General features: G+C 37.9%; 1 protein-coding gene and 1 long non-coding RNA gene across 2 annotated transcripts in view; one reads left to right on the top strand and one right to left on the bottom strand.

The window, feature by feature from the left end:
• The window catches only part of LOC134538561 (epimerase family protein SDR39U1), a 116,016-nt gene that overhangs the window by 15,089 nt on the left and 72,971 nt on the right, over positions 1–27,956 (top strand). The window contains exon 4 of the mRNA XM_063379987.1: positions 1,908–2,054. Coding sequence (XP_063236057.1) covers positions 1,908–2,054 — 147 coding nt within the window. The remainder of the gene's footprint in view (positions 1–1,907; positions 2,055–27,956) is intronic.
• LOC134538562 (uncharacterized) lies at positions 1,243–27,016 on the bottom strand. Its single transcript, XR_010076176.1, has 2 exons — positions 26,959–27,016; positions 1,243–2,143 (listed from the first exon to the last, which is right to left on the bottom strand). It is a non-coding gene; the product is annotated as an uncharacterized LOC134538562 (long non-coding RNA).

Raw genomic sequence — 27,956 nt, 5'->3', positions numbered from 1 at the left:
CGATTTTTCGCAAGCTTGTTGCTCCTCCTTTAAAACCAATACTCTGTCACAGTTATTGTAGTATTCTTGGGATAGTAGGGGCGATTTTCTGATTTATATAAAAATTGTGAATACTTTGTCGCACAACACACTTATCAAAATCGTCAAGTCCCGTAACATGCTTCGTACGTGTCCTATGTTTGTTTGGTGTTACGAAACTTGTGCCTTCGCCGATTGCAATACTCTGCATCTCTTTGGTAATCTGGGTAACAACATTTTTAGACACGCCTGTAGTTGCAGCCACACGTTTTCGTACTTCGGCAAAAGGGATTATGGGCTCTTGAGCTGGTTTTTCATTTTTCATGAACTCAATTACATTCGCAATAACTTCTCGCTTTTGACTATGCAGAACCTTGTGTTTCAATTCGAATGTATTGGAGACATTGTTATGTACCTCAAGAGAACGTGCACACAAACTCCGACAATTCTCACAGCACTCTGTTAAATACGTATAGTTATTCGCGAACACAACACTACCACGGAAAGAGGAAGACTGATATGTCTACTAGACAGCCATGCGCTATCGCTGGCCTTGGCAGGCACGGGCGCCGCTTGGACTCTCAAGAGGGGTGGTTTTTCGTCTCAAAGCCCTTCCTAGCCTGCGCGAGTTGTACACAGCTGCAGTTTGTATTAATTTCTGCAACTTAGAAAGTACAGTATATTGCTTAATAATGATGTATTGTTGTAGTTATGTAGAGTGGGTGTGATGCTACATAGAGAGTATCATTTTATGGACAACAAGATAAACCAACCAAAGTCAAGCAATTGCGATGTTTTAGGGAGTTTGTCTTTAAATAGTTTAAATAGAGTGGCATAGAATGGAATTTACACTGTATTACCATCAATTTCCCCGACCCACACGGAACCAAAGTAATGGCATCAGTATTATAGTCAAAACTTCATGTTGTTTCTTTATATCATCCTGGGATATTTCTATTAACCATCTTTTACTTTAAGCAATTGTTTACCTTTGGAACAAAATCAACTTTGTATTACATAATAACCATACTTTCATATTAAACAAATTACCTAGCACTTGTCACACCTCAGACCACCTCAGCTAGCTCAAAATATTTGGCCTAGAGTGGACATTCATAAATACTTGCATAAATCATTTGAGCACCGAAACATCAGTGTAAGTTCCAAATAAATGTTACTGCAGACAACTGGATATTGGAATCATATTTCTCAGGCACAAACATAAATTAACATATTTTTATTAATACTTGAAGAAAATTGACAAATTACATGGTGGCGATCTTCTGACCATGAAAGCCAGTACATGTAGAGTATACAAATTTTCACACATAACCTCTTCACAGACTCGAAAAACCAATATGTCAACTGTTCGCAGGTACCGAAGGATGAATATTAAAAAGATAGTTCGCAATTAAGTCCCTGGTGTAGCAGGTGCACCACCTCTCCGGCCAATCACAGCACATCCCTTACAAAAAACATAGCAGTATACAAATTCAGGTTCGTGCTGCTATGCCCTTCCCCCTCCTTCTGGATCCGCAAGTGGTTCGAGCAGACGATCTCGTACTCAACGTGACAGCAAGTGATAAGAGGGTTATAATTTAAGCAGAACATGGTACAGTGAAAAATCTTTAATCTGGCCCGTTGGATACCATGGCAATGCAGGATTATAGTTTTAACTGGAATGCTAAGAGAGAGAGAATATGTGAAGTGCAACTCGCTATAAAATAAGTTTGGCAGCACATTAATGCTACCTGACAGCAAAGGAAAATACGTACCAGGAAGCCACTTTAAAGTAAAATCTGAACACGAGCAGCTTGTTTATTGTTTATTATATTTATTATTACTTGTTTGCCAAACAGTTGTTTATTTATCTTTTTAAAACAATGCAGGTATTTACAAGCCCAGCAGTAGCGAGGAGTACGATGAAGATTCCGACTTGACGGCGTTCGACTTTTTATCCCGGCTGTGCCACAAGTGGGAGGAAGGGGGACAGCTGCCGGCGGGAACCGGAGTGCGGCAGGTCACCGTCCGATCAGGTGGGCCGTTCTCCATTCTGCCGTGCGCTCGTGCGCTCTGGATTGTCCACGTTCTGGAAAGATATCTCTTCTAAACCTGGATAACACAGCTAAATTGACAATATCATAGTTAATTTTTCCATATTATGTAGTATCTAAATTTTTTAAAACTAGGCCTGTGCGAATATTTGAAATTTTTGAATACAAATAATAAACTATCCACATTTGATATGACCTCGAAAACTAATATTTAAAAATTAACGTATATTTGTTGCGTTCCTCGTAAGTTTGTCGTAAACCAACATACACTGTGCGATATAAGTATCCTTTTTTATGTGTTAATGAAACTTCATAAACGATAAGCAACGTTTTAAACGTGGAACAAGAATACAAAATTTTTTTTCACTACTGACTCACTACACAGTAACTGCAAAATCGCGTTTACTGTTCAAAAAGCTGCATATTTGTCATTTCGACTTTAAAAAAATTATTATTATTATTTATATTCATTACATCGCATGCACCAGAAGTGGGAAAAAATAAATAATCTTCAACAACCTACGATTTTAGGTTCCACATGAAACTAGCAAAAATGGTATTTATAACTAGAGACCTGAAAAAGTAGATGTTATTTTTCTCAAAAATCGGTGTTATTTTTCTGAAAAATAGGTGTTATTTTTCTGAAAAATAGGTGTATTTTTTTTTTTTTCAAAAATAGGTATTATTTTCCTTACTTTAAAACTGGTACTAATTTTTTTTTTTACAAAATTATGAATTATTGTTTACAAAAACTAACTTGGAAACGCACCACAATGCTGAAATGCCAAACTGACCACAATGCCGACAGCTAGAAAACTGCTGTGTACCACAACGCCGAAATACATTAATGCCGAAAAATGTCATTGCATGACTGCTACAAAGGTTAGGTTAGGTTAGACAAGGTTAAGTTAGACTAGGTTAAGTTAGACTAGGTTAAGTTAGACTAGGTTAGGCTAGGCTAGGCTAGGCTAAGTTAGGTTTGATTGTGGTATTTCGGCGTTAGGTACATTTAAGAAACACACACAAATTCATTCAGTTGTTATTTAGGCGTTGTGGTACACAGCAGTTTTCTAGCTGTCGGCGTTGTGGTCAATTTTGACATTCGGCATTATTGTATTTCGGCGTTGTGGTAACGACCCCACTAACTTCTCCTGTTCTTGTCTCTTTTTTAATATGTAACTGTGCAGCTGCATTGTCTGCACATTAACGTTTTTGGGTCAGAAGCGTAGAAACCTTAGCGTTTGAATTCTTCCGCCTGTATACACGCATTTACGGGAGGCTTAGGCATTGCAAACAAAATATGGGTAACTTTATACTTAATTTAACATTAGCTGTACAATTATTTTAAAACAATGCTCAAAATCCAGAAAACCACAACGAAAACAAAAGCCTAATAAATAATCGCACTAGCTACGTTACTCGATGATAAAATAATTGGTTTTCGCGGCAAACTTGTTTACAGCGTCGTAGGATTTCATATTTTGAGGTTACGATTGAAGTTCCATACTTGTTGTACGTCTCTTTCGTGTTATTCAACTATACCTAACTTTAAAATATGGGTATAGGAAAGTTGAAAAATTAATTTCAATAATTATTTAACAATAAATATTGTCGTTCGTATTATACTACAACGTAATTTACGTATTAAAGTTTTTGTCAGAAGAAACTTGTTCATATGAAAATAACGAACAAAACAGAGTGACCAAAATTAAATCTCAAACATTCTTAGCCAGCCAATTTATTTTCAACCCGTACGTAAAGGCACCGTTAAAAATATAAAAGTAAATTTAATCGATGTTATAAGAATATGAAAACTATTTACGAAAGAAATTGAACATTGCATTTTTATAATTATGTATAAATATATTTCAAGCCCGTGACAAATTTTATTTTTATAGTGCAACAAGTGAACAACCGTTGAGAAAAGGAAGATGGCGACTAAACTAAGAAATCAAAATAACCGTAGTATCTAGAAAAGTAATGAACTTACGGAAAATCATTGTAAATATACATATGTGTAATTAATTACGATGCATCTTTATTTTGATACGTAAATTTTAGGTGGATTTAACAAAATTTCTTTAAAATGTGCCAAAACCATGATAAATAGGCATTTTCAACTAAAAGTGCAGAAATTCGCGTTTTACATGTGAAAATGCTTAAATTCGCGTTATTATTCGCGTTATCGCGGTAGCGAATTTTTCAGGTCTCTATTTATAACATTGCTGAACTAAAATACATTTTACTTGTCTGCAGTTAAAAACAAAAACACGTTAATAACTAGGGTTTAAATATGTAAATATGAACTCATTTAATCACTAATTTGGGACATCATTTAAAAAAAAATTAATATTTTTTGTGAAATGTATCGCATTTCATGGCATGTGGTTCGTGAAAATTTTCTGGATAAATATGTAAATAAGGAAGTTCTGGCCAATAAGGGCAGTAGGAACTGAAAAGAAAGGTTGGTTAGTTATGTTAACTTAAACTAGTTGCATAGTTACAAACACAGTGTTTTATTTCATAATTTAAATATTTTAACAAACATTTTACATAAAATTACTGTAGCAGACTTACCAACCTTTCAGGTTAGTATTATTTGTATAATTTTCCAGAAGCCACCACATTACACATTTACTCCCCTATTTATTTTATTTATTTATTTATTTTTATTTGTAATTGTAACATGCCAACCAACAGGACAAAGCCTTTAATGGTTGGCACACAATTAGATACACATACACTCACAATAATAAACATAAATGAAAAACACAAAACAATACAATATAAAACATATAAAAACAAAACACACATAAAGAAAGACAATAAAACAAAAATCAAACGTTACAATTTAGACAATACAGAACTAAAACACATATGATCATTAGGAACAAAGGAAAATAATTAAAGTCTTTATCAAATTTATTAAAATTGGTTATTAGCCTAAAGATAATATCATTATTTCTGTTAACTGTACATAAAGTGGAAGTTAAACGACTGTTAAAAGGAGGTACTCTTAAACCGGTGTTGTCAAGTATATACAGTCAAACCTCATTATTACAAACCTGAAGGGACCATATTTTAGCACTTTGTAATAACGAGGGTTTGTATTAACCAAACTATTGGGATATCATGACAAAAAAAATTGATTGAACTTTAAATGCCTATATTTACAATTATAAAGAAAATTATACACACCATTGGTAGTATAAGCTGGCTTCACTACATGCACGACAATATGTAAACACTGAAGAAAACAAACACAATGCAACACTTACAGAATAAATCATAATACAAACTTCAATAAATTGCATTCATGACACATTTTCAATTCAAACATTTGGTTTAAAAAAAAGCATCAATTCTGGTTTGCACTATCTTTTTCTTATAGGCATTGTTTACCACATTTAACTTTGGTCATATATACTGCTGCCGACTCCCTACACATAGTTTTGCCAACAAGATTGTTGCGAATCTTAAACCGTTGTAGCCAACCATTGCTGAATTGTAAGTCTGAAATTCCTAACCTCAATGCTAGGTAGTCTGTCTTCTTCTGAATCATAGGTCCAGAAATTGGCAAGTTTGCTGCACACATTTCTTAAAACCACTGCAACAATGTAGCTTCCATTTCATGATGTTTTGGGCCTCGCATTCTTTTTCTTGTTGATAATCTGCACGAACTCGCAAAAGCCAATTCAATCTTTTCACAATTTTTTAATATTGTCGACAACGACGATTACGGGATGTAATTCACTCGCAATTTCAGTTTTCGTTCTCTCTCCATTGTCTACTTCTTCGATAATTTTAACTTTAACTTGCAATGTAAGTTCGTTGCGTTTACGTTTCGCAGTCATATTACAAAACAACAAACACTCAAAATTGAGGTTAAGATTCACGTGCGTGAACAATGGAAAATATCAGAACTTTTTTCCATAGATTGTTTAAACTTCTACGTATGTACACTTCCGACGACTAATATTAATAAGGTATAGAGTTCTTTCCTTTTCGTTTTCCGTTTACAACATGGCATCTTTTCTAGTTTAGTTACTAACATCGCCATTAGAGTTGAACTTTTCATCTTGTTTTTCGACCATTTTGCGCTGTAGGATACATACATGTATCTTTGGAAAAACGTTTGTTTACATGACGGTTATGAAGACTATTTACTTTAGACTTCGGCGGTGAAATTCGTATTAACCGTTTACTTATACACCTTAACAGCTACTTGAGGGATCAAAACAACTTCGTAATTCATATTAACCGTATTTCGTATTAAAAGTACTGAATAACATAGGAAATCATACTTTATTTTCCGGGACTGTGAAAGTACTTCGCATAAACTGGAATTTCGTACTAAGCGGATTCGTATTAATGAGTTTTGACTGTATTTACAGTTTAATTTGTTAGTATAACATTTTTTAATAAAAATAAAGTCAAGTAATTCTCTTCGACTTGAGAGAGATATCAGATTGGGTAGAGGAAGTTGTTTTTGAATAATAATATTTATTAATTTATTCTGTATATTTTCAATTGTCATATTATCGCACATATTGATGTTCCAAATTACTGAGCAGTATTCTAGTTTTGACCTAATTAATGCTAAATAAAGTGAGAGGATAGAATCAGTTTTGGTAGCATAACATGTGACATATTTAATTAAAGCTAATGTTCTTCGGGAACTAGAAATTAAATGTTGAACATGTAGGTGAAAGAACAATTTTGAATCTAGAATGATACCTAAATATTTGAGAGAAGAGGATTTCTGAATTAAGGTGTTGCCCAATTTATAATCGTATTTGATAGGAAGGTATTTTCTGGTAAAGGATATTATTTTTGTTTTGCCTTTGTTGAGGGTCACAAGATTGGCTTTACACCAGTTATTAATTTCATTAATGTCAGTTTGTAATAATAAACAGTCATTAAAAGAGAAATTTTTTCTACTTATTTTTAGATCATCTGCGAATAGAGTGCCAGAAGAATGATTCAGAATTTGAGTAATGTCATCAATAAATATGTTAAAAAGTAAAGGAGACAAGGTACCACCTTGAGGAACTCCAGAACAAGCTATAAAATTTGAAGAATTGGAGTTGTTGATAGATACAAAAAAAGTTCGATTTTTAAGGTAGCTAGAAAACCAATTAACATAATTGTCACTAAGACCGAAATTATGTAACTTGCCTAATAGTAATGAATGGTTTACAGTATCAAAAGCTTTAGCAAGATCAAAATAGCAGGCATCTACCTGACCCCTGCTAATGACTTCATTAAAAATAGGATTGAGGAAAGTAATTAGATTGGTGGCTGTGGTCATTCCTGATCTAAAGCCATGTTGATTACTAGATAAATGATTTTTTAGTTGGAAATTAGTGATTTTAAAAACTATTTTTTCAATAATTTTAGAGAGACTATTTAATAGTGATATTGGTCTATAGTTAACCACATTTAATTTGCTACCGTTTTTATGAATTGGAATGACCTTGGCAATTTTCCATTTATTTGGATAAACTTGGGTTCTTAAACTAGTATTAAATAAATGTTTTTATAGGGGTACTAATATATTTGAACAGCCTTTCAGAATAAAATTAGGAATCCCGTCGGGTCCTGTAGACATTGAGGGTTTTAGAGCCCTTATGCCCCAAAGCACAAGGCTGTCAGAAACAGAGGGAACAGATATTGTATCAAGGAATGAATTTAAGGTGGGAACTTGGTAATTGACAGAGGACACATAAACACTTGAAAAGTATTCAGCAAATACATTGATTAGTCAACACCACTGGATCACTAGATACAACATCATTAACTTTTAACGAATGCTGTTCATGATAACCGTTTTTTATTAATTTGACATAGCGCCAAAACTTCTTAGGGTTGTTCTTGATATTATTGTTTGTGGTTCTGGTCCAATTAATTTTATCACGCTTGATAAGATATTTGGTTTGTTTTCGAAAGAATGAAAATTTAGTATAATAATACATATTTTTGTTTTTTCTGTAAAGTTTGTGAAAATGTTTCTTGGATTTTAAAGCTTGAATTAAGTCTTTTGAAAACCAAACAGTGTATTTAGATGGTTTGCTAATGAAAACGGGGATGAATTCATTAATATTGTGACATATACAAGTAGTTAATTGATCAACAAGATAGTTAACATCAGTAGATTCATAGAAATTTGACCAATCATAGTTTTTAACAGCATTGTAAAGACCAAGATAGTCACCATTTATATAGGACCTAGAGACACTAGTAGAACTGACCACATACGGAATGCTGTCAGATATTATTTTTATAATTAAGGCAGGATGATATGGGTCTTCAGTGACAAGTGCTTAATCCGCATGAGATACTGAACATTGCGAGATGTTTGTAAAACAAAGATCTAAGAGGTTTTTGGATGATAGGATTGTATTATACTGAAATAGACCAAGACTAGATATAAAGTTTATAAGATATTGTGCTTTAGTCTTGATGTGCGTGTGCACGATGTTGGTAGTTAGATTATTGGTCCAATCAACACCTGGGACGTTAAAATCACCAAGAAGCACTAACTCATCTTGATAAGCAGCCAGTTTATCTTCCAAATTCTCAAAATAAGATGAATAAATATTTGGTGATGTTTGGGGTGGTAAATATATATTGCCAATTATAAAGGATTTATTCTGAGACATTTTAACTTTTAACCAAACAGATTCAATTCCGGGGTAGCCCAGGTGAAAAATAGGCTGAATAGAAGTGAATTTAAACTTATTGACTGCTATCAAAACACCGCCACCACGATCTTTAGAAGTCAGCAAGGCTTCTCTATCATTTCTGTAGATTGAGTATTGGTCTGTGAAGTAGTGGGAATTAATGCTAAGATCGTTGAACCAGGTTTCAGTTAGACAGATAAAATCATAATTAGAGATAATAATGTTTTCATAGAATTCTTTTGATTTAGTTTTTAGACCACGGACGTTTTGATAAAAAATTTCCAATTCCTTTGAAATAGGATGCACAAAAACAAATTACGGTGCTCCTCCTGGCACCGGAGACAGGTTTGTTGCAGTGACACCAGCTGATAAGGGCTTCATGGGGATGACGGTCTTATCAGTGCTGACGGAATTATTTGATGTAGAGTCACTGGTAGCAATTTGTTCCGGGTGGAGATTACCGTAGAAGGGACTGATTAAGCACCCACTCGGCCAGAATACTATGTTATTTATTCTATTAAAATCTTCTTCAAGTACTACTATGTGAAACGAAGCGTAAGAATCGAATTTGGTTCTAAGTTTCACTACCTTAACATGTGAAAGATTGAGTTCATTAGTTATGTAGTCAACTATCTCGTTTGCTTGAACAGAAGGATCAAAATGAGTAACAAACAGTGCTTTTGTTCTTCTCGGAACAGGCTTGGCGACCGTTTTAAGGGTGGGAATATTCCTTATACCCACTTGCATCGGTGTTTTCTTTCTTTCCGGCTCACACTTGGATTCTGTATTCGCCTTCAGTTTGGATTTTCATGCATTTTGCACAACGGTGAAGCCGTCAGAGTCAGCATGTTGGTTGGTGTGGTTGTTTTTGGTGACGTCACTTTTTTCTTGCTGCGTCGGAAGTAGGTCACTGGACGGATGCCCGTTACCCGAGACGCTCAGTACTGCTACACGTTCAGTTTTTTTGTCGCTCGAAGATTTCATTAAAGCCTGACTATAAGATATCTCACTTTTATTTATTACAAACAAACTTTCTTTTATTGAGATGAGTTCTTGTTTAATCACAGCCGTTTCAGAGCGGGAGTCGATAAGCAGAAACTTAAGTTGAGCGTTTTCGTTTTGAAGGGCATCAACTTTATTGCAAAGCAGTTCAACCTTATTAATTAAATCATCGAGTTTAAGAGCATCTGGCTTCATTATTTCCAGCTTGGTTATCTCCAACGTGGGTAGTTCCTGAGTTGCACTAGAACTGGAACCAGATTTCTTGGTCGGCGATCTAAACATTTCCGTGTTGACGACCTGTACTGACTTTAAAGAGAGAGGTTCATAATGGGGCAAAAAACCCCGGAAATCAGGTTGATCTAAGATGGACGAATTAATATTTAACACCAACAGACGATGTTAAACCAAAATAGATCGAGATAACCGACGGTAAACGAGGAGCACGCGCACACACGTCCGTCGGCTATGGACTCCCGGCAGCTACTGTAACATAATGTGAAATAAAAATGTTTAGTGGGATTATATTTCACATTCTTACTATTAAAATTTAGGATTCATATTCGAGAATAATTTGGTATCATATTTGATTCAGACTAAAAACCTGATATTTCCACAGGCCAACTTAAAACTGTTTTGTATATGTAAAAATGAATGTTAGTGTGTTCGACTTCTATGCACTCGTGCATCGTTTATCCGATTAAGTTGAAACTTTGCACACTTGACCTTCAAAACACTGGGAAGGTCACTGCCTAGGTGAGATTCTGATTGAACCATTCCTTAAAGCAGAATTTAATTATTCTTGATAAAATTTTGCCATTTCTTTGATAACTCATCGTTTATCTTCTCTATGAAATTTTGTACGCTTGACCTTTGAAACCATGTAGGTATTAGTCTATGGAGTGGTTGTCTTTTCTGAAGTTGAAATCAACTGGTTAGCAATTGGGTGGCCAAAGAAATCATAGCTGTATAAAGGCTAATATGCTTTAAATTGGTTTAATAGCTTGAAAAGAACTCTAAAAAGAATCGTAAAGATGCCGTCATATAATGAAAATTGCTAAACAAACATAATACCAACACATCTGCTAGATGTTAGGGTTAAACTTACTTACTTACCGTGCATAGAGCGCCCTTTTTTCCCCTCAAGTAAAGGAAAAAAATAAGGATGCACTCTATACACGGGAAAAAAAAGTGAGGGGGTGGGCCGGGGAGGAGGAGTGGAAGTCGTTAACTGCCGGGTGACAGGTGACGTTTTTGGCCAGCCCCCACACATACGCACAAGCAACAAGGCCTCTCTTTCACACACACACACACACACACACACACGCGCGCGCGCTCGCACGCACACAATCTGGTCTCTCGCACACACACGCTCACAGCACACACACACATACGTGCGTGCGCAAGCTCGCACATCATGGTCTCTTGTTTATTTTTAGATTTCCCCCTCTACAGAAAGCCAGCGCAGCAGCTAGTAAAATAAGAGAGAGAGAGACAGAGAATGTTGTCACCAGTCCCCCTCCCACTTCCCTCACTTCCTCGTCCTAGCAGCTACGGGTGAGTCATCCAGTCCTCCGCACCAGCTTAGCAACGTAGCGTGATGGAGTGGTGGTGTTTAGTCCTGTCAACTGTCAAGGTTAATTGATGGTCATAGTCCCGTTCCTGCCTACGTGTGTCAAGTTGGCGACCAACATTGGAATTTCAAGGTCAAGATTTGTCACAAATTAGTGCTCAAATTGTGCTAATTTGTGCCGTAGAAATCAGAATTTGTGCTGCATTACGTAAAAAGTTATAGCATATAGTAAGTAGGTCGCCAACTTGACGTCAAGTTGGCGACCACCCAAGGAAAATATCAATTTTTTGGAATGAATTTTATGTCACGAATTAGTGCTCAATTTGTGCTGCCAGAAGCCAAAATTTCGAGCTTATCGCAACAAAACTAAAAAGTTATAACCCTTGATATGTTTGAAGTGAATTGACAGCTGGCGACCACACATTGGAATTTCAAGTTCAAAATTTGTCCAAAATTAGTGCTCGATTAGTAATAATTTGTGCCGTAGAGAACAGAAATTGTGCTACATTACATAAAAAGTTATAGCATATAGTAAGTTGGTCGCCAACTTGACGTCAAGTTGGCGACTACCCAAGGAAAATATCAATTGTTTGGAAATGAATTTTATGTCACAAATTAGTGCTCAATTTGTGCTGCCAGAAGCCAAAATTTCGAGCTTATCGCAAAGTAAACTAAAAAGTTATAGACCTTAATTCGTTTTGCACATTTGTCAAGTTGGCGACCACACATTGGAATTAAAAGTTCAAAATTTGTCAAAAATTAGTGCTCAATTTGTGCTAATATGTGCCGTAAAAAAGAGAATTTGTGCTGCATTACATAAAAAGTTATTGCGTATAGTATGTTAGTCAAGTTGGCGACCACCCATTAAAAATATCAAATTTTTTGAAAACACTATATGTCACGAATTATTGCTCAATTTGTGCTGCCAGACGCCAAAATTTTGAAATTTGTGCAACGTAAACCTAAACGTTATAGCCCTTAATTCGTTTTGCACATGTGTCAAGTTGGCGACCACACATTGGAATTCAAAGTTCAAAATTTGTCAAAAATTAGTTCTCAATTTGTGCTAATTTGTGCCGTAATGAACAGAATTTATGCAACATAACAAGTTATAGCATAAAGTATGTAACTCTCCAGCTTAACTTCTATTTGGTGGCACTCTTAAAAATATTAATATTATGAAACAATTTTATATCTTGAATTAGTGCTCAATTTAAGAAACTCACTGCTAAAATTTCAAAGTTTGTGCTATGTAAACAAAGGAGATATAGCCCTTGATATGTTTATAGCAAACAGACAGCGGGCGACATGAGTGTCAAGTTGGCGACCACACTTTGGAATTCAAAGTTCAAAATCTGTCCACAATTAGTCCTCAATTTGTGCTAATTTGTGCCGTAATGAACAGAATTTGTGCAACATTACATAAAATGTTATAGCATATACAGTAAGTTCTCGGTTTACGTCGGGGTTACGTTCCTGAAAACCGCGACGTAAATAGAAACGACGCAAAATGAGCCATGTTTCATGCCACCGGCCGGCCACGGCCCAAGGTCGGCCGGAAGCGCTGGCATACAGACGTGACAACGGGCAATTTTATCAGCAAATGACAACCGACAGCGTGGGAAACAAGTCCAACTAGTACTTCTCAGCTTTATAGAATGGTTATTTAACCAGCTGCTTTATTACCTTTATTGATTGAAATATAAAAACAGATATATAGTACATACTGTACGTAAGAGCAGGAAGCGTCCCTCATGATGTATGATAAGATAAGGCGGTGAACGTGTAGCTTACGCTACATAGCATAAATTAACTACTGAAGGAAACAAAGAATTATAAACGAATTATATACGGTGTTTTGGTTAAAATAAAGATTTACGGTCATTGTAAACGACGTTATTGTGAATCGGCGACAACTTAAATTGAAACATGAGTACTCAAACATTTGCGACGTTAATCCGAAACGACGTAAATCGGTACGACGTAAATAGAGGACTTACTGTAGTATGTAACTGTCCAACTTAACTTCAATTTGGCGGCACTCTTAAAAATATCAATATTCTGAAACAATTTTATATCTCGAAAAAGTGCTCAATTTAAGGAGCTCACTGCTAAAATTTCAAAGTTTGTGCTATGTAAACAAAGGAGATATAGCCCTTGATATGTTTATAGCAAACAGACAGCGGGCGACACGAGTGTCAAGTTGGCGACCACACTTTTGAATTTTGCGTTCAAAATCTGTCCACAATTAGTCCTCAATTTGTGCTAATTTGTGCCGTAATGAACAGAATTTGTGCAATATTACATAAAAAGTTATAGCATATAGTATGTAACTCTCCAACTTAACTTCAATTTGGCGACACTCTTAAAAATATCAATATTCTGAAATCAATTTTATATCACGAATAAGTGCTCAATCGTTGCTGATAATAGCCAAAATTTCATAATTTCAGCTGCATTATATAAAACGTTATAGCGTATAGTACGTTTGTCAATTTGGGACCACCTGTTAAAAATATCAATTATTTTGAAAAAATTTAATGTTACCAGTGGGTGTATACCATTTGTTCGAGTGTCCACTTCTCCGAATGACCACTTGTCCGAGCTCCTTTTGTTCGAAGGACCACTTGTCCGAGTGACCACTTGTCCGAGCGGCCAACTCTCCGAGCTCTGAGGGGTGGATGGTGTCTCCCACCCGCGCGACCTTGCTCCGCCCTGCCTCCTCCTTGACAGCCAATCCCAGCACGGCCGATAGGCCGCCAATCAGCAATAACAGTTATCACACTGGGAGGTGGCTACCGAAACTAAAACCTCTCTTACAATTACGTACATAAAGCGGCTAAGTAGAGCAGGCACGGCCCTAGTCGCCCCGAGAACGAATCCTCGGGCTGAGCACATTATCGACACGTTACCGTTTAAGATAAAAATTCACGTTTAATTTCAAAACGTGTCTTAACGCACGCTTTTTAAAAATTATTTTGAATGTTGATGTATTTAAAGACATTTGTTTTAATGTTGTAATTAAATTTTTATATTATAATTTTTTTGATTTTACGACAGAGTTGTACTGCAACATGTTTGTTTTGACAGTTTAATGATTTATTATTATTTACGATATATTTTATTTTTGTTTGCTCTATGTATAATATTATTTATTTTCAGAAACGGCAATATTTGGTTATGTATGTCTATGGAAAAGTGATTCTTTGGATTTTTACCGGACTATTTGAACGAGGTATTGTTGATACCCCTCTAAGGACTAATGGACTTGAAAACTGTGAACGGTAAAATTAACGCCGTAATTTTATTATGTAAATTATTATTTTAATATTTATTTATTTAAATTTTAAGTGAAATTTTGTTATCCGCGCAATTGTTGCGTTCGGAGTTTACGTTTTCGGTAAGAAATTATGTACCTGAAACGGTCCTTTTGGCCAATCACGGGCCACCATTTAAAAGTGAGTCTTACTGGTTATTTTGAGGAAACTAGTAAGAAAGAGAGTTCTACAATGGCCAGCTGAATGAGCGGCAACTCCGTGACGTCGGCGATTTTAAATCCTGAAAATTAGCTATCTAGCATCAGGCATCCCGGATAGTGGATGATAATTATGAACCATTAGGGAGTTCAGAACATTTAAATAGGATTTATCTAAAAAGATAAATATTATAGGAGTGATTAACGTGAGTAACAAAAGTGCCCAGATTTTTTTGTGCCCTAATTTTATGCACGAATCACGAAACTCCCGTTTTTACGTCACATCGTCGCCGAAACTTATTATAAACATTGATTTCATGAATTAAATTGACTTTATAGCTGATCTAAATAATACTTGGAGATAAATTTTGCGAATTTACACATTAATTAACAGACTCAGTGGTCCTATAGATGAGAGGCTCTGAGCTCTGCCGATGAACTATTCGAACCTAACTAGCCGAGGTAAATTGATTTAAGTTCCCTAAAAACATTAATTAAAAACTGTGTAGTGTCAACGAACCCGAATTAAGACTTTTGAAAATAGGTAAATGTGCGCAACATAACTCCTGGTAATTGAACTTTTATTGAATTACTATGATGTCACCGTTAAGTTAGGTTGTTGTTTTGGGATATGAATAATAATTAAATATATTAATAAGATTGAAATCTTTTAAATCGTTTTTACATTGGAAATAAAATAATTCTATATTTAATATTCAAAGTGTTGTGTTGTGTTATTTGTAATTTCACTTACTCCAGTGTATATTTATGTATGTTCCAAACCAATCAATTAACACCTAACTGTGATTTACCTTATATCCACATTGCCAGCGAAGAGTCACACAATTAAGAAACCTAATTTATTACACAGTTTTATTCAGCCCAACGTTTTAGTGTGTGCGTGAGGGAAAAGGGCTCGCACATATTTATTTGACAACCCTAGTGGGGCCTATTTAGTACAAAACTAAATCTTCAAAAGTCCCCCCACAGACTATTTGGAGCCCATACGGTGGGGCCGATTTTGAGGTTAAGGGACACCTCAACATTTTTTTTGTGTAAATTCTGTACCAGCCAAGTACTGAGTGCAAGTGCACTATTTGTGTAATACATTATTTTTTTCAATTACTTCCTTGCACACCACTATGGCCGACGAACAAAACAAATACTTTCTTAGAGAAAGATCACGAAGTGTAGGAGAGGAGTATGCTACTGCACAGACTTCAAGCAGTGAGTCGCATCATACATCATCTGCAGGGAATTCACCTGTAGTCACCTGTGAGGAAAGGTTAGGGCGGCCCACATCTCCCCTAATCATGGAGCAGGAAAACTTAAGTGACACTGTCATTCACACAGCTGCACCCCAGGACAGTACTCCTACTCCACCGCCAGTGACACTTGAAGCACTGATGCAAATCTTGCTGCAGACAAATGCTCAGATGAAGCAGACCGACTCTAAATTGGAACAAAACAACACCGTTCTCAGTGAGAAACTGGAGCAGAACAGTACTGCCATGGAGCTGAACAACTCTGTGCTCACTGCAAAGTTAGACGAGGCCAGTAATAGCATAAAGAATCTCGAACACAGCATCGAGGTCAGACTCTCACAACAACACGAGGAGATTCAGCAGATAGCCGAACAGGTCTCCCAGTACAACAGCAGGGTAGATGGGTTGGAATCCCACGTCACGTCCCTAAGGAACATGATGGCTAACGAGCACCGAGGGCAGGCCAACGCCAGGGAAGAGGTGCGCGAGCACATCCAGCACCTGGAGAGCAGGCTCAGCGATATTGAGGTGGCCACAGCTACACTGAGGGACAGGTTTGAAAATCTGTCTGTTCAACCAAGTCCTACAGCTGCATCAGCTGGCAGTATAGGCCAGGCCCAGGCAAGCGAGTGCCATGGCCCCACTGTTCCCACACTGTCCACCACAGGCAAGCGACAGGGCGGCACCGAGTGCTACACTGAGCACCAGCCCCAGGAACCGTCACGTGTCACCCCCATCACTCATCGGCCAAGTAGCAGGACGTTTGTAAACACGTCGAGTATGGACCCTGCTACTCTGATCCACCACCCGGCCAAGCATTGGGCAGAGGCCATGCCCACGTTTTCAGGAAGGGTTACTGAGAACCCTATACGCTTCCTGAAACGCTTTGAGGAATATGCGGCCACATTCAATCTCAGCGAGGCTGAGGTACTAAAGTGCCTCAACAGTGCTTTGAAAGGGCAGGCTTTCTACTGGTGGGAAATGCTGAGTGCAACCACCAGTAGCTACAACCACTTCCAGGCCATGTTCCGCCAGCAGTATTGGAGTCTGCGGATTCAGAGCAATCTGCGTGCCCAGCTCCATACTGAGAGGTATGACCCCAGGAAGGGCACAACGCTGGAGGCCCACCTCTCAACAATGTTTGAGAAAACTAGATACCTCGACTTGCCCATGACGGACGAGGAGTTCGTAGCGGCAATACTCACTCAGCTGCCGCTGCGCTACCAAAAGCAGTTGTCCGGCCTGACGTACCGAGACGTCACAGAGTTCAGAGAGAGGCTCCTGAACTACGACAAGCTGGAGAAAATGGACAGGACGCCAGCACCTAAGGAGGACCACGAGAGGGTGCCTCAGCAAAACCGCCAGCCACCCCTGAATAACTACTGGCAAAACAGGGACAACAAGCCAAGGGACAACCGTCAGGCAGCTGTCCACTCTATGACGTGGCAACCCAAGGGCAGGGAGCAAAGCTCGTATGGCCGTTACGCTGCGAGCCAACGCAAAGGCCCCTACAACAAGAGGAAGACCTGGTGGTCAAACGCGAGGAACTACCATAGCGATGAAGAGATGTACCAGCGCAAGAGGAAGGACGACCGCAACGACAACCGCCGCCGCTCCTACTCGCCTGAAGTACGGCCTCCCAGGGAGTCCCGTGACCGACGCCCAAGATCCTCGTCTGAAGACGAGAGAGAGTACGCGAGGAAGTACCGCAAGACGGAAGAACCTCGATACCAGGGCCGGCACGAAGAAACCCGAATGCCACCCCACCATTATTCCCCCCAGACGACAGAGAATCATGGCGGCAATGCCCAGAATAGCCAGTTCTCTGGAAACAAACGCTACCAGAACGCGACGTTTCCACCACCATTCCAGACGCAGCATCCAGGACATCAAGCTGCATACTACCAGAGAGGGGAAGTGAACCCGGTTGCAGCCGAGTTCAAGGCTGCAGTGTCCAGCGTCGCAGGACCCAGTAATTGGAACCACAACGAACAACAACAACGTGTTCCAGGTGGACGTGCCAACCAGGGCACGTTAAACTAGAACGGGTTTCAGTTGGATCGCCCCGAACAGAAACCCACTATTCAGGCTCAGGGGTACATAGCGATAAATCTCCAATCTACAGCTGCATCAGCTACGATAAATTTATATGCACTGTTATGCTAAGAGAAAGTGAAAGAGACTTTCTATATAATGAAAATGATGAAAATAGGATTCATCAAGTTTGTACAGTTTGTCCACATGTGACATTAAAAATTGAAGAATGCAACGTGGATGCATTAATTGACAGTGGCGCTGAAGTCACGTGTATCAGTGAGGAGTTGGTGAATTACCTCGAACACCAGGGCATAATACTACCCAAGATACCAGTACCAGCACTCAAGATAATTGGAGTGACATCAAGGGCAAGCCCTATTGTAAACAGACAGGTACTGATAACAGTACACGGCCTAGGCAGACCAAAAGACATGACTGCACTAGTTGTGAAAGGCCTAGCAAAACCGCTAATAATAGGCACCGACTTCCTATCACAGTTTGGTGTAGTGATAGATTTTAAACTATGTGAAATTCATTCAAATGACTGTGAAACTCCAGTCATACTGACTTGATGTAAGTTTTTGGACATACGCCATTGCTAAGAACTTTTTCTGTTGAAGAAAAACTAATAAAATAAAATAAATAAATAAAAATAAAAATACTCAAAAAAAAAAGATACAAAAAACACACAAAATTAAGCAAACAATTGCTGTTGTCAACAAGGATATGAACACCACAAAATATTCCGAAACAGGAATATGGTCAGCAAACAAAGAAAAAACAAAGAAAAATGTACTAAGAGAACGAAAAAATCCCCACAAATGATGACAACACAAAAATATAGAAACCCAAAATAATTCAGCACAACAGTTGAAGCGAGACAAAAAACATGACAAAACGAAAAAACAAACAAATACAATAGTTTTACCTAAACAGAAACAAGCGACGTTTCGGGAACTGCTATCTGCTCCCGTCCTCAGGCAGAGACGCACATGGTACGGAAACACAGGTGCGACCATATTCCTGTTTCGGAATATTTTGTGGTGTTCATATCCTTGTTGACAACAGCAATTGTTTGCTTAATTTTGTGTGTTTTTTGTATCTTTTTTTTTTTGAGTATTTTTATTTTTATTTATTTATTTTATTTTATTAGTTTTTCTTCAACAGAAAAAGTTCTTAGCAATGGCGTATGTCCAAAAACTTACATCAAGTCATGCACTCCCATTGCACAAATCTTTTAAAGATAACATCCAGTCATACTCACAGGCAAGTGGCATGTGAGAGAAAATTTTGTAGGAATATTGTACAGTGAACCTATGCACAGGCACATATACAATGCACAAGCAAGTGAGCAACTTCAGGCATCACTTGAAGACATAAGACAGTCACTACAGGAGGTGAAGAGTGTATCACCCAGTCAGCTGCAACGACTGTTTGGTGTACTGGCCAATTTTCAGTCAGTATTCTCTGACAAGCCAGGTAGAAACAGATTCTACCAGGCCAAAATTAAGATAAATGAGGAGGCACCGTACCACCGCAAATGCTATCCCATTCCGGTGAAGTACGTTCAGGAAGCCACAGCCTACCTACAACTTATGATCGATTGGAATGTAATCAGGAGAGAAGCAAGCCCCTATGCTAACCCCATTGTTTGTGTGAGTAAACGAGACGGGACAGTAAGACTGTGTCTCGATGCTAGGGAGCTCAACAAAATTACAGTCAAGGACAGGGAAAGTCCCGTACAAACGGCAGAAATTTTAAGATTGTATCAAGGTGTGAAGTATCTCACAACCATGGATCTGTCGTCAGGCTATTGGCAGATACCATTAGAGCCTAATTCCTGCCAATATACATCATTTCTGTTCAGGAATCAACAGTATGTATTTACAGTTATGCCATTTGGACTGTGTAACGCAGTGGCCGACTTTACGAGATGTCTAGACGCAACCTTAGGACCCGAGTGTCAGGGATTTGCAAGGGCGTATGTCGACGACATATTAATAACGTCATCAAATTTTGAAGAGCACATGCAGCATGTTGCCACTGTACTGCACAAACTGCAAGAGGCAGGCATGACTGTGAAAATTAGAAAATCTGTATTCTGCAGAGAGGAATTACCCTTTCTAGGACACATCCTCACACCTGAAGGCATCAAGACAGCCCCAGACAAGCTGCAGAACATTCAGGAATTTCCTACACCGAGGAACGTGAAACAGCTAAGAGCGTTTCTTGGAATAATTGGTTTTTACAGGATATACTCCAACCAAGTTGCACAGTGTGCAGTCCCGCTGTTCAGCCTATTGAAGAAAGGTCAGGCATGGATGTGGAGTGAAGAGCACGAGCAAGCCTTCCTCAGCTTGAAAAACTTGTTCCTGACTGAACACGTCATCTACCATCCAACCCAAGGGAAGGAATTTCTGTTATACACAGATGCCTCTGACACAGCCCTAGGTTGTAAGCTTGCACAGGAGGAAAATGGAGTTGAAAAGACTGTAGCAATGGCTAGTCGTACTCTCAACCAGGCCGAGAGAAATTACACTGTTACAGAGCGAGAGGCTCTGGCCATTATATGGGCACTCCAGAAGTACAGGGATCTGCTACTTGGAGAAACAGTGAAATTGTTAACAGATCACCAGGCGTTAACATGCCTTAAGGCAGGCAAGTTATTTGGTAGCCGCCTTACGAGATGGTTTTTGCTACTGCAGGAATATGATATTCATATACATCATATCAAGGGATCTGCCAACACCACTGCAGATTACCTAAGTCGCCTGCATGAACTACAAGAGAGTTCACCATCTACATCTAAACGACAGAAGGAATTTCTAGTGGCACCAGTATCCACAGAGATATTCAAAACCAACCCTAAACTCCGAGATATCCTGAAGGATATAAAATGTAAACAACAAGCAGATGAGTACTGCAAAAACACCATCAACCAGCTGCAGAAGCAGTCAGCTGATAATAAAATTCACCAACATTTCTGTTTGTCAGCAGAAAATGTTTTGTTTGCCCAGTCAAGGAAGAGAGGCATTTTCGAAGATCACTGGAAACCAGTGATACCAGCTGATTTGAGGCAACCAATCACCTGGGAACTACATGTAGCCTTGGGACATGTAGGGAGCAAGAAGCTCATCGAAGCATTAAAGAGGCAAGTGTATTGGCCTAACATGTCACGCTATGTAAGTAAGGTCACAAGTGCCTGTGACCTATGTCAGAAGGCGAAACCACCTGGACAACACCTGCATGGAGAGTTGCAGCCCATCATTCCAACAGCACCATTGGAATTATTATCAGTTGATTTATTTGGCCCCCTACCACAGTCAAAGGGAGGTGTTAAGTATGTTTTTGTGATGCAAGATGTTTTCACAAAATTCACAAAATTATATGCAATTGTGAACCCAACTGCAAAAGCAGTCATGCAAAAATTAAAAACTTTCGTTGAAAAAACTTTCGTTGAAGAAATTGGTTTACCTAAAGTGGTATTGTCAGACCGAGGTACCCAGTTTACCAGTGATTTGTGGCAAACAGGAGTCAGGAAATTAGGTGCAATACCTACAACTATCAGTGTACGACATCCACAAAGTAACCCTGTGGAGAGACTCATGAAGTCGATAGGGAGTCTGTTACGTACGCTATGCCATAACTCGCAGCAATCATGGCGAGATAAGTTGCCATATGTAGAGTGCATTATCAACCATACTGTACATGGTTCTATTGGAGTAACCCCTGGAGAAGCTATGAGCCTGAATAGATCGGTGGCGATCAACCCGAAATATTTACCCCGATGTGAACAAACCCCCAATGAAGAGGAAAAACTACCTACAGGAGAAGAGGTAGAAGCTCTAGTGAAGAGGAAGTTGACAGCAGAAGCTGACATCAGACGCAAGAGGAAACCAGCATCAAAATTAGCAAAATTTAAAATTGGAGACCAGGTACTGAAGAAAACAACTCCAGTAAGCAAGGCCTGGGAACATGTAACCAAGAAATTGTTTTTGTTATTTGAAGGTCCTTATGTCATCACAGACATAGTACAAGAGAATTGCTATGCACTAGCAGAGCCAGCAACAGGCCGACCAGTAGGCCGTTATAATATAACGCAGTTAAGGGAATACAAGAGCCCTACTACTATGTAAGCAGTACCGACCTAAGCTGTGAATGCCTCGTGATGGTATAAGGTGTAGTACCATAAACAGCTGAGAGCAGTCTATGTGTAAGTTTCAGACCAAGGATCTGAACTGTACAGAGGAGTAAGTGTATGTCACTGTGATTATGTGATCTAGTACGCCATGTGAGGCGTAGTGCAGCCACTGTAATTTGTAATGTTAAGCGGAGGTGTAATTCCCGCTTGTTTCTGCATAAAGGTGAAGTGAAATGCCACCTATGCAGATATTTACCCTGTGGTTATGCGGAAGTGTAATTCCCGCTATATTGCTGTATTTGAGGTGAAGTGAAATGCCACCCATACAGATGTTATTGTAGCCTGTGAAGCTACCAGTGTACAATGTGTATTGTATTTATGTATCAGTTGGCTTGCACAATTCCTCGTATGAGTATGAACTCAAATGTCACAAAGACATATATATACAACACTAGACTAGCCTATACCTATGTGAAGCTGTATGTACTGTGTACTAACAAACGAGAAGAAATTAAGCTTATTTAGTGTTGATGTAACTATGTGGTATGATACCCCATCCTGCTGTGTAGACATATGTAAACACTGGCATGCAAAGCATCTCTAAAAGCACATAACACTTTGCAACTACAAGCAGAATAATATTATGCAGGTTACCTTGATTTATTGATGATGCTGAGTAATCCAATAGGCGTCGTTATGTTGATGATGAAAAATATAAAATCACTGAATTTTCTAATATTTATAGAAGAACTCACTAAGATTTTAAAGCTTCACTATTTTTTTTACCATTTCTGGGATGAATTTAGGGAAAAGAATGATCTTTAGGATTGCATTCTACCCAGAATGCAGATTAGAAAAGTATGCACCCACTTCGCATACAAATCCAATCAGTTTTAGTTGAAATATTTAGTTTATTAAACTTTGGATGTCAAGGTATTGACATTTTATGAAATGAAAACACTGAAATTTGGAATCGATGATTTTTAAGGATTTATTGGGAGAAGCCCCTATACAAGAAAATTACGTCGTCTCAACACTATTCACTCGCAGCACTGTCATAGTTGCTTGAATAGTATTCTTCGAATGATGTGAGGAATAGCGAAGCATGTGGATCTGAAAAACTCAGGATCTAAGCCCTTTGTCGCGAGAAGTGAATGTACTCCGGCAAACAAGTGTCCACAAGCAACTTCGCCTAACAGAAGTTATAAAATTGGAAAAAACAAGAAAATTTTTCTTAAAAGGAAATAAAAAAATATTGAACATGTGATACCATGTGTTGAAAGCTATCCTGATACAGCATGTTTGTGAAACAGCTGATTGGTAAGAGTAACCTTAGCTACACTGAAGCCAGGAGCCTCAGTAGATTACAAGACTCATGTTACTGATAGTAACCAAGATGAGATGAAATGTGAACATTATTCAACCCAGCGAGACCGCTACGGGATGAAAACAACATTAATGAAAGATGAGAAGAGGAAGATAAAGCCTCTACAGCTGTTGAGCTGAGCACAGCAGACTGAAATTGAAAAAGTTACTAAGTTGGTAATTGTGTAAACCAACGATTTCTCTGTATGTGAGATGAAAATGGAAACAATGTGTAAAGACACTATGAAATTTTGATTGTACAACCTGTAAACATAATGAAATGTAAATGTTATGATGTGTAAATGTTATTATATATCTAATTATATATAAATGTTATGTTTTATGACCAATTGCTAATATGTACTATGCAAACATAATAATGAACTATTAATTGTTAATATGTACATGATATGATATATATTCTTGGATGAAATGTTAACAAGTGTGATAAAATGCAAATGTAAATTGCAAGCTAAATATGCTACGGTTAAATGCAGATATTTTAATAATGGAATGTAAACGTGTGAGTTACAAACATTGAGTAATGAATATAAATTATATTAGCTATCAATATGTTATAATGAAAAGCAAAACATGTGATGTTTAATATCCAATAATGATATGTATAATGATATGTTTTGTGAAATGTATGAAATCTCATGAAATGAGAACACAAACAAGCAAATGCACTGTGATGCATATTAATCGAGTACGAACTAACAATGGGATATGTTAGTAGCAAGCAAAGTACTAATATTGAATTTATTGTTTATTGATAACCATGCATTGTTATGCAAGAATTGAGATTTAATAATTAATTGTATTTATTTTTTTTTTTTCTAACAATGATGTTAATAATGAGAATGTTATATGTTAAGCTAGGAATTTTAAGGTTAATTTAAGATATTTTTGTTTTAACGGTGACGTCATAGTGTTCCGCGGCAAGTACACAAGTTGTATTGCCTGCAGACACTTGTATTTGCAAGAGTACAAGTACGCACATAGTGATTAAGTTATTGATTAAGACCCGGACACCTATACTTAAGTCAGGTGCGAAGGTTACACCAGAGTGAGCTAGACGTAGTGCGGTTCGCAACGATTGTGTACCTAACAGTGAAGGGAATAGACGAGTGCTTCCTTGTGGGAAGTGGTGACCTCGCCCCACGCAATCAGCACCGCAGACGCCACGACGCCGTCTCGCGCGTAGTCGTGAGGCAGGGCGGCTGGACGCCGCCACATCAGCAGTTGATGACGTCAGCTGCAGTGCCAGATGCCGTGCTATCTGGTACAGCATCATCGCCCCATGCCAGACCCCGTCGACGCGTGGTGAACCAGGCCAGGTTTGTTGGTCGTTTTGAGGACAGGCGCCGTCTCGACGCCGCTGTCCGCTGCAGGAAGGAGGAGTCGCAGCAAGGATGCAGTCATCACCGCAGGTGGACGTTGACCCACTGCCGTGACGTGACCTGGAGAACGTCCTATTGTTGACTCACGTGTACATTGCACCCCTTCGAATCCCTTTAGTGAATCATACTCACAGTAAGTAAGTCCTCCCGAGTCCTTCTCAACAGGAGCGGCTCAAGGCAGAAGCAGTTCCAGCCTTCGAAGATTTTGCTCTGAAAAATCCGTGAACTTCTTCGCGCAGGTCTGTTAGCAGCGACGACCCGACAACAAGTGTTTAAAAAGGCGCGATTTTCAGGCGCGCAACGGTAAAAAACGAATCGAGGAGGAGAGGTAGTCTCTCTCAAGTTGTTTTTTTTGTTTGTCGTTTGCTGCGCGCGTTGCTAGGCAACGAAGAGTGTTGTGTATTGTGCGACGGAGAAAGGGAAGTGCCAATCACATTGCACCGTTTTGAACAGGTCAAAGAGCACTGTTCAATGTAATTGACAAGGGCGGCAAAATCTGTACTGCAACATGTTTGTTTTGACAGTTTAATGATTTATTATTATTTACGATATATTTTATTTTTGTTTGCTCTATGTATAATATTATTTATTTTCAGAAACGGCAATATTTGGTTATGTATGTCTATGGAAAAGTGATTCTTTGGATTTTTACCGGACTATTTGAACGAGGTATTGTTGATACCCCTCTAAGGACTAATGGACTTGAAAACTGTGAACGGTAAAATTAACGCCGTAATTTTATTATGTAAATTATTATTTTAATATTTATTTATTTAAATTTTAAGTGAAATTTTGTTATCCGCGCAATTGTTGCGTTCGGAGTTTACGTTTTCGGTAAGAAATTATGTACCTGAAACGGTCCTTTTGGCCAATCACGGGCCACCATTTAAAAGTGAGTCTTACTGGTTATTTTGAGGAAACTAGTAAGAAAGAGAGTTCTACAATGGCCAGCTGAATGAGCGGCAACTCCGTGACGTCGGCGATTTTAAATCCTGAAAATTAGCTATCTAGCATCAGGCATCCCGGATAGTGGATGATAATTATGAACCATTAGGGAGTTCAGAACATTTAAATAGGATTTATCTAAAAAGATAAATATTATAGGAGTGATTAACGTGAGTAACAAAAGTGCCCAGATTTTTTTGTGCCCTAATTTTATGCACGAATCACGAAACTCCCGTTTTTACGTCACATCGTCGCCGAAACTTATTATAAACATTGATTTCATGAATTAAATTGACTTTATAGCTGATCTAAATAATACTTGGAGATAAATTTTGCGAATTTACACATTAATTAACAGACTCAGTGGTCCTATAGATGAGAGGCTCTGAGCTCTGCCGATGAACTATTCGAACCTAACTAGCCGAGGTAAATTGATTTAAGTTCCCTAAAAACATTAATTAAAAACTGTGTAGTGTCAACGAACCCGAATTAAGACTTTTGAAAATAGGTAAATGTGCGCAACATAACTCCTGGTAATTGAACTTTTATTGAATTACTATGATGTCACCGTTAAGTTAGGTTGTTGTTTTGGGATATGAATAATAATTAAATATATTAATAAGATTGAAATCTTTTAAATCGTTTTTACATTGGAAATAAAATAATTCTATATTTAATATTCAAAGTGTTGTGTTGTGTTATTTGTAATTTCACTTACTCCAGTGTATATTTATGTATGTTCCAAACCAATCAATTAACACCTAACTGTGATTTACCTTATATCCACATTGCCAGCGAAGAGTCACACAATTAAGAAACCTAATTTATTACACAGTTTTATTCAGCCCAACGTTTTAGTGTGTGCGTGAGGGAAAAGGGCTCGCACATATTTATTTGACAACCCTAGTGGGGCCTATTTAGTACAAAACTAAATCTTCAAAAGTCCCCCCACAGAGTAGTGACTAATTAAGACAAATGAAAATTTACATTAATGCCTTACCCTAGACGTGAATCCTTTAAGCCCTACTTCTCACAATAAAAGCCGGTATGCATTCAACTACATCACGTAGATCAGCAAGCTTATTTCTCAAGGCAGCGTTTCTTATCTCCATGGGTCACAAACAGCGATAAAGATTATTTTTATAAACGATATATCCGAATGTAAACAAATGTTCACAAATACTGACTATCTGCAATCAGAACCTTTCTGACCTTTTAAGAGTCGCATACTATTTTTACACTGCACATTAAAAGCAAATTCTAGGCTTTTTTAAAGTTTGGTATATTAATTCCGTAGTGAAGTGATACATATTTTGTAAAAAAAAAATCAATTTTCTATACACTTAAAAATATTAGTAAATTTTATGCTAAGTGAACACAAAATAATCACATTCGGCAAGTCTACAGGCGCAGGTAGATATTGAACTAACTTTATCTTCTAGAACTTTGTGGAAGATTCTTTAAACTTTCGGAACATTCTGAAAACTTAATGCACATAAAATCCTTCTTTATGTTGACCAATATTCCAAATTGATCGATAATATATTTTTTCATATTCGAAACATCGGAAATGTTATGAATGGTTTTTAGATAAATGCATCTAGCATTGAAATAACTTATAATGAACTACATGCTTTGCCTACTAGTAGATAGTCATGAATAATTTGTACCTTCAGATACCATATTTCCTCCCTTGTTTTGGATAAAGGTTTTTAGTAGTGGTGCACCGATGCGGATACCGATGAATCGTAATCGGCGATTATGGGTACTTACCAATGAATCGTAATCGGCGATTATCTTAACGATTACTGTGCCGATTATCTACGTCCCGGCGTAATTAAGTAGGTTTTTCTGTGTAATATTTTGTTACACATTTTAGGACGAAATACGGTAATATTTGTATATATTACAAAATTCGTCTAACTCCGTCATATCAAGATTACAGATATTTCGTTAAGTTTAATAAATCTCATTGCCTCAAACAATAAGAAATACATT

This window comes from Bacillus rossius, chromosome 13, assembly GCF_032445375.1.
Source record: "Bacillus rossius redtenbacheri isolate Brsri chromosome 13, Brsri_v3, whole genome shotgun sequence".
Lineage (NCBI taxonomy): Eukaryota > Metazoa > Arthropoda > Insecta > Phasmatodea > Bacillidae > Bacillus > Bacillus rossius.
The sequence above is the reverse complement of the archived record's forward strand: the minus strand, read 5'-3'. Positions and strand labels throughout refer to the sequence as shown.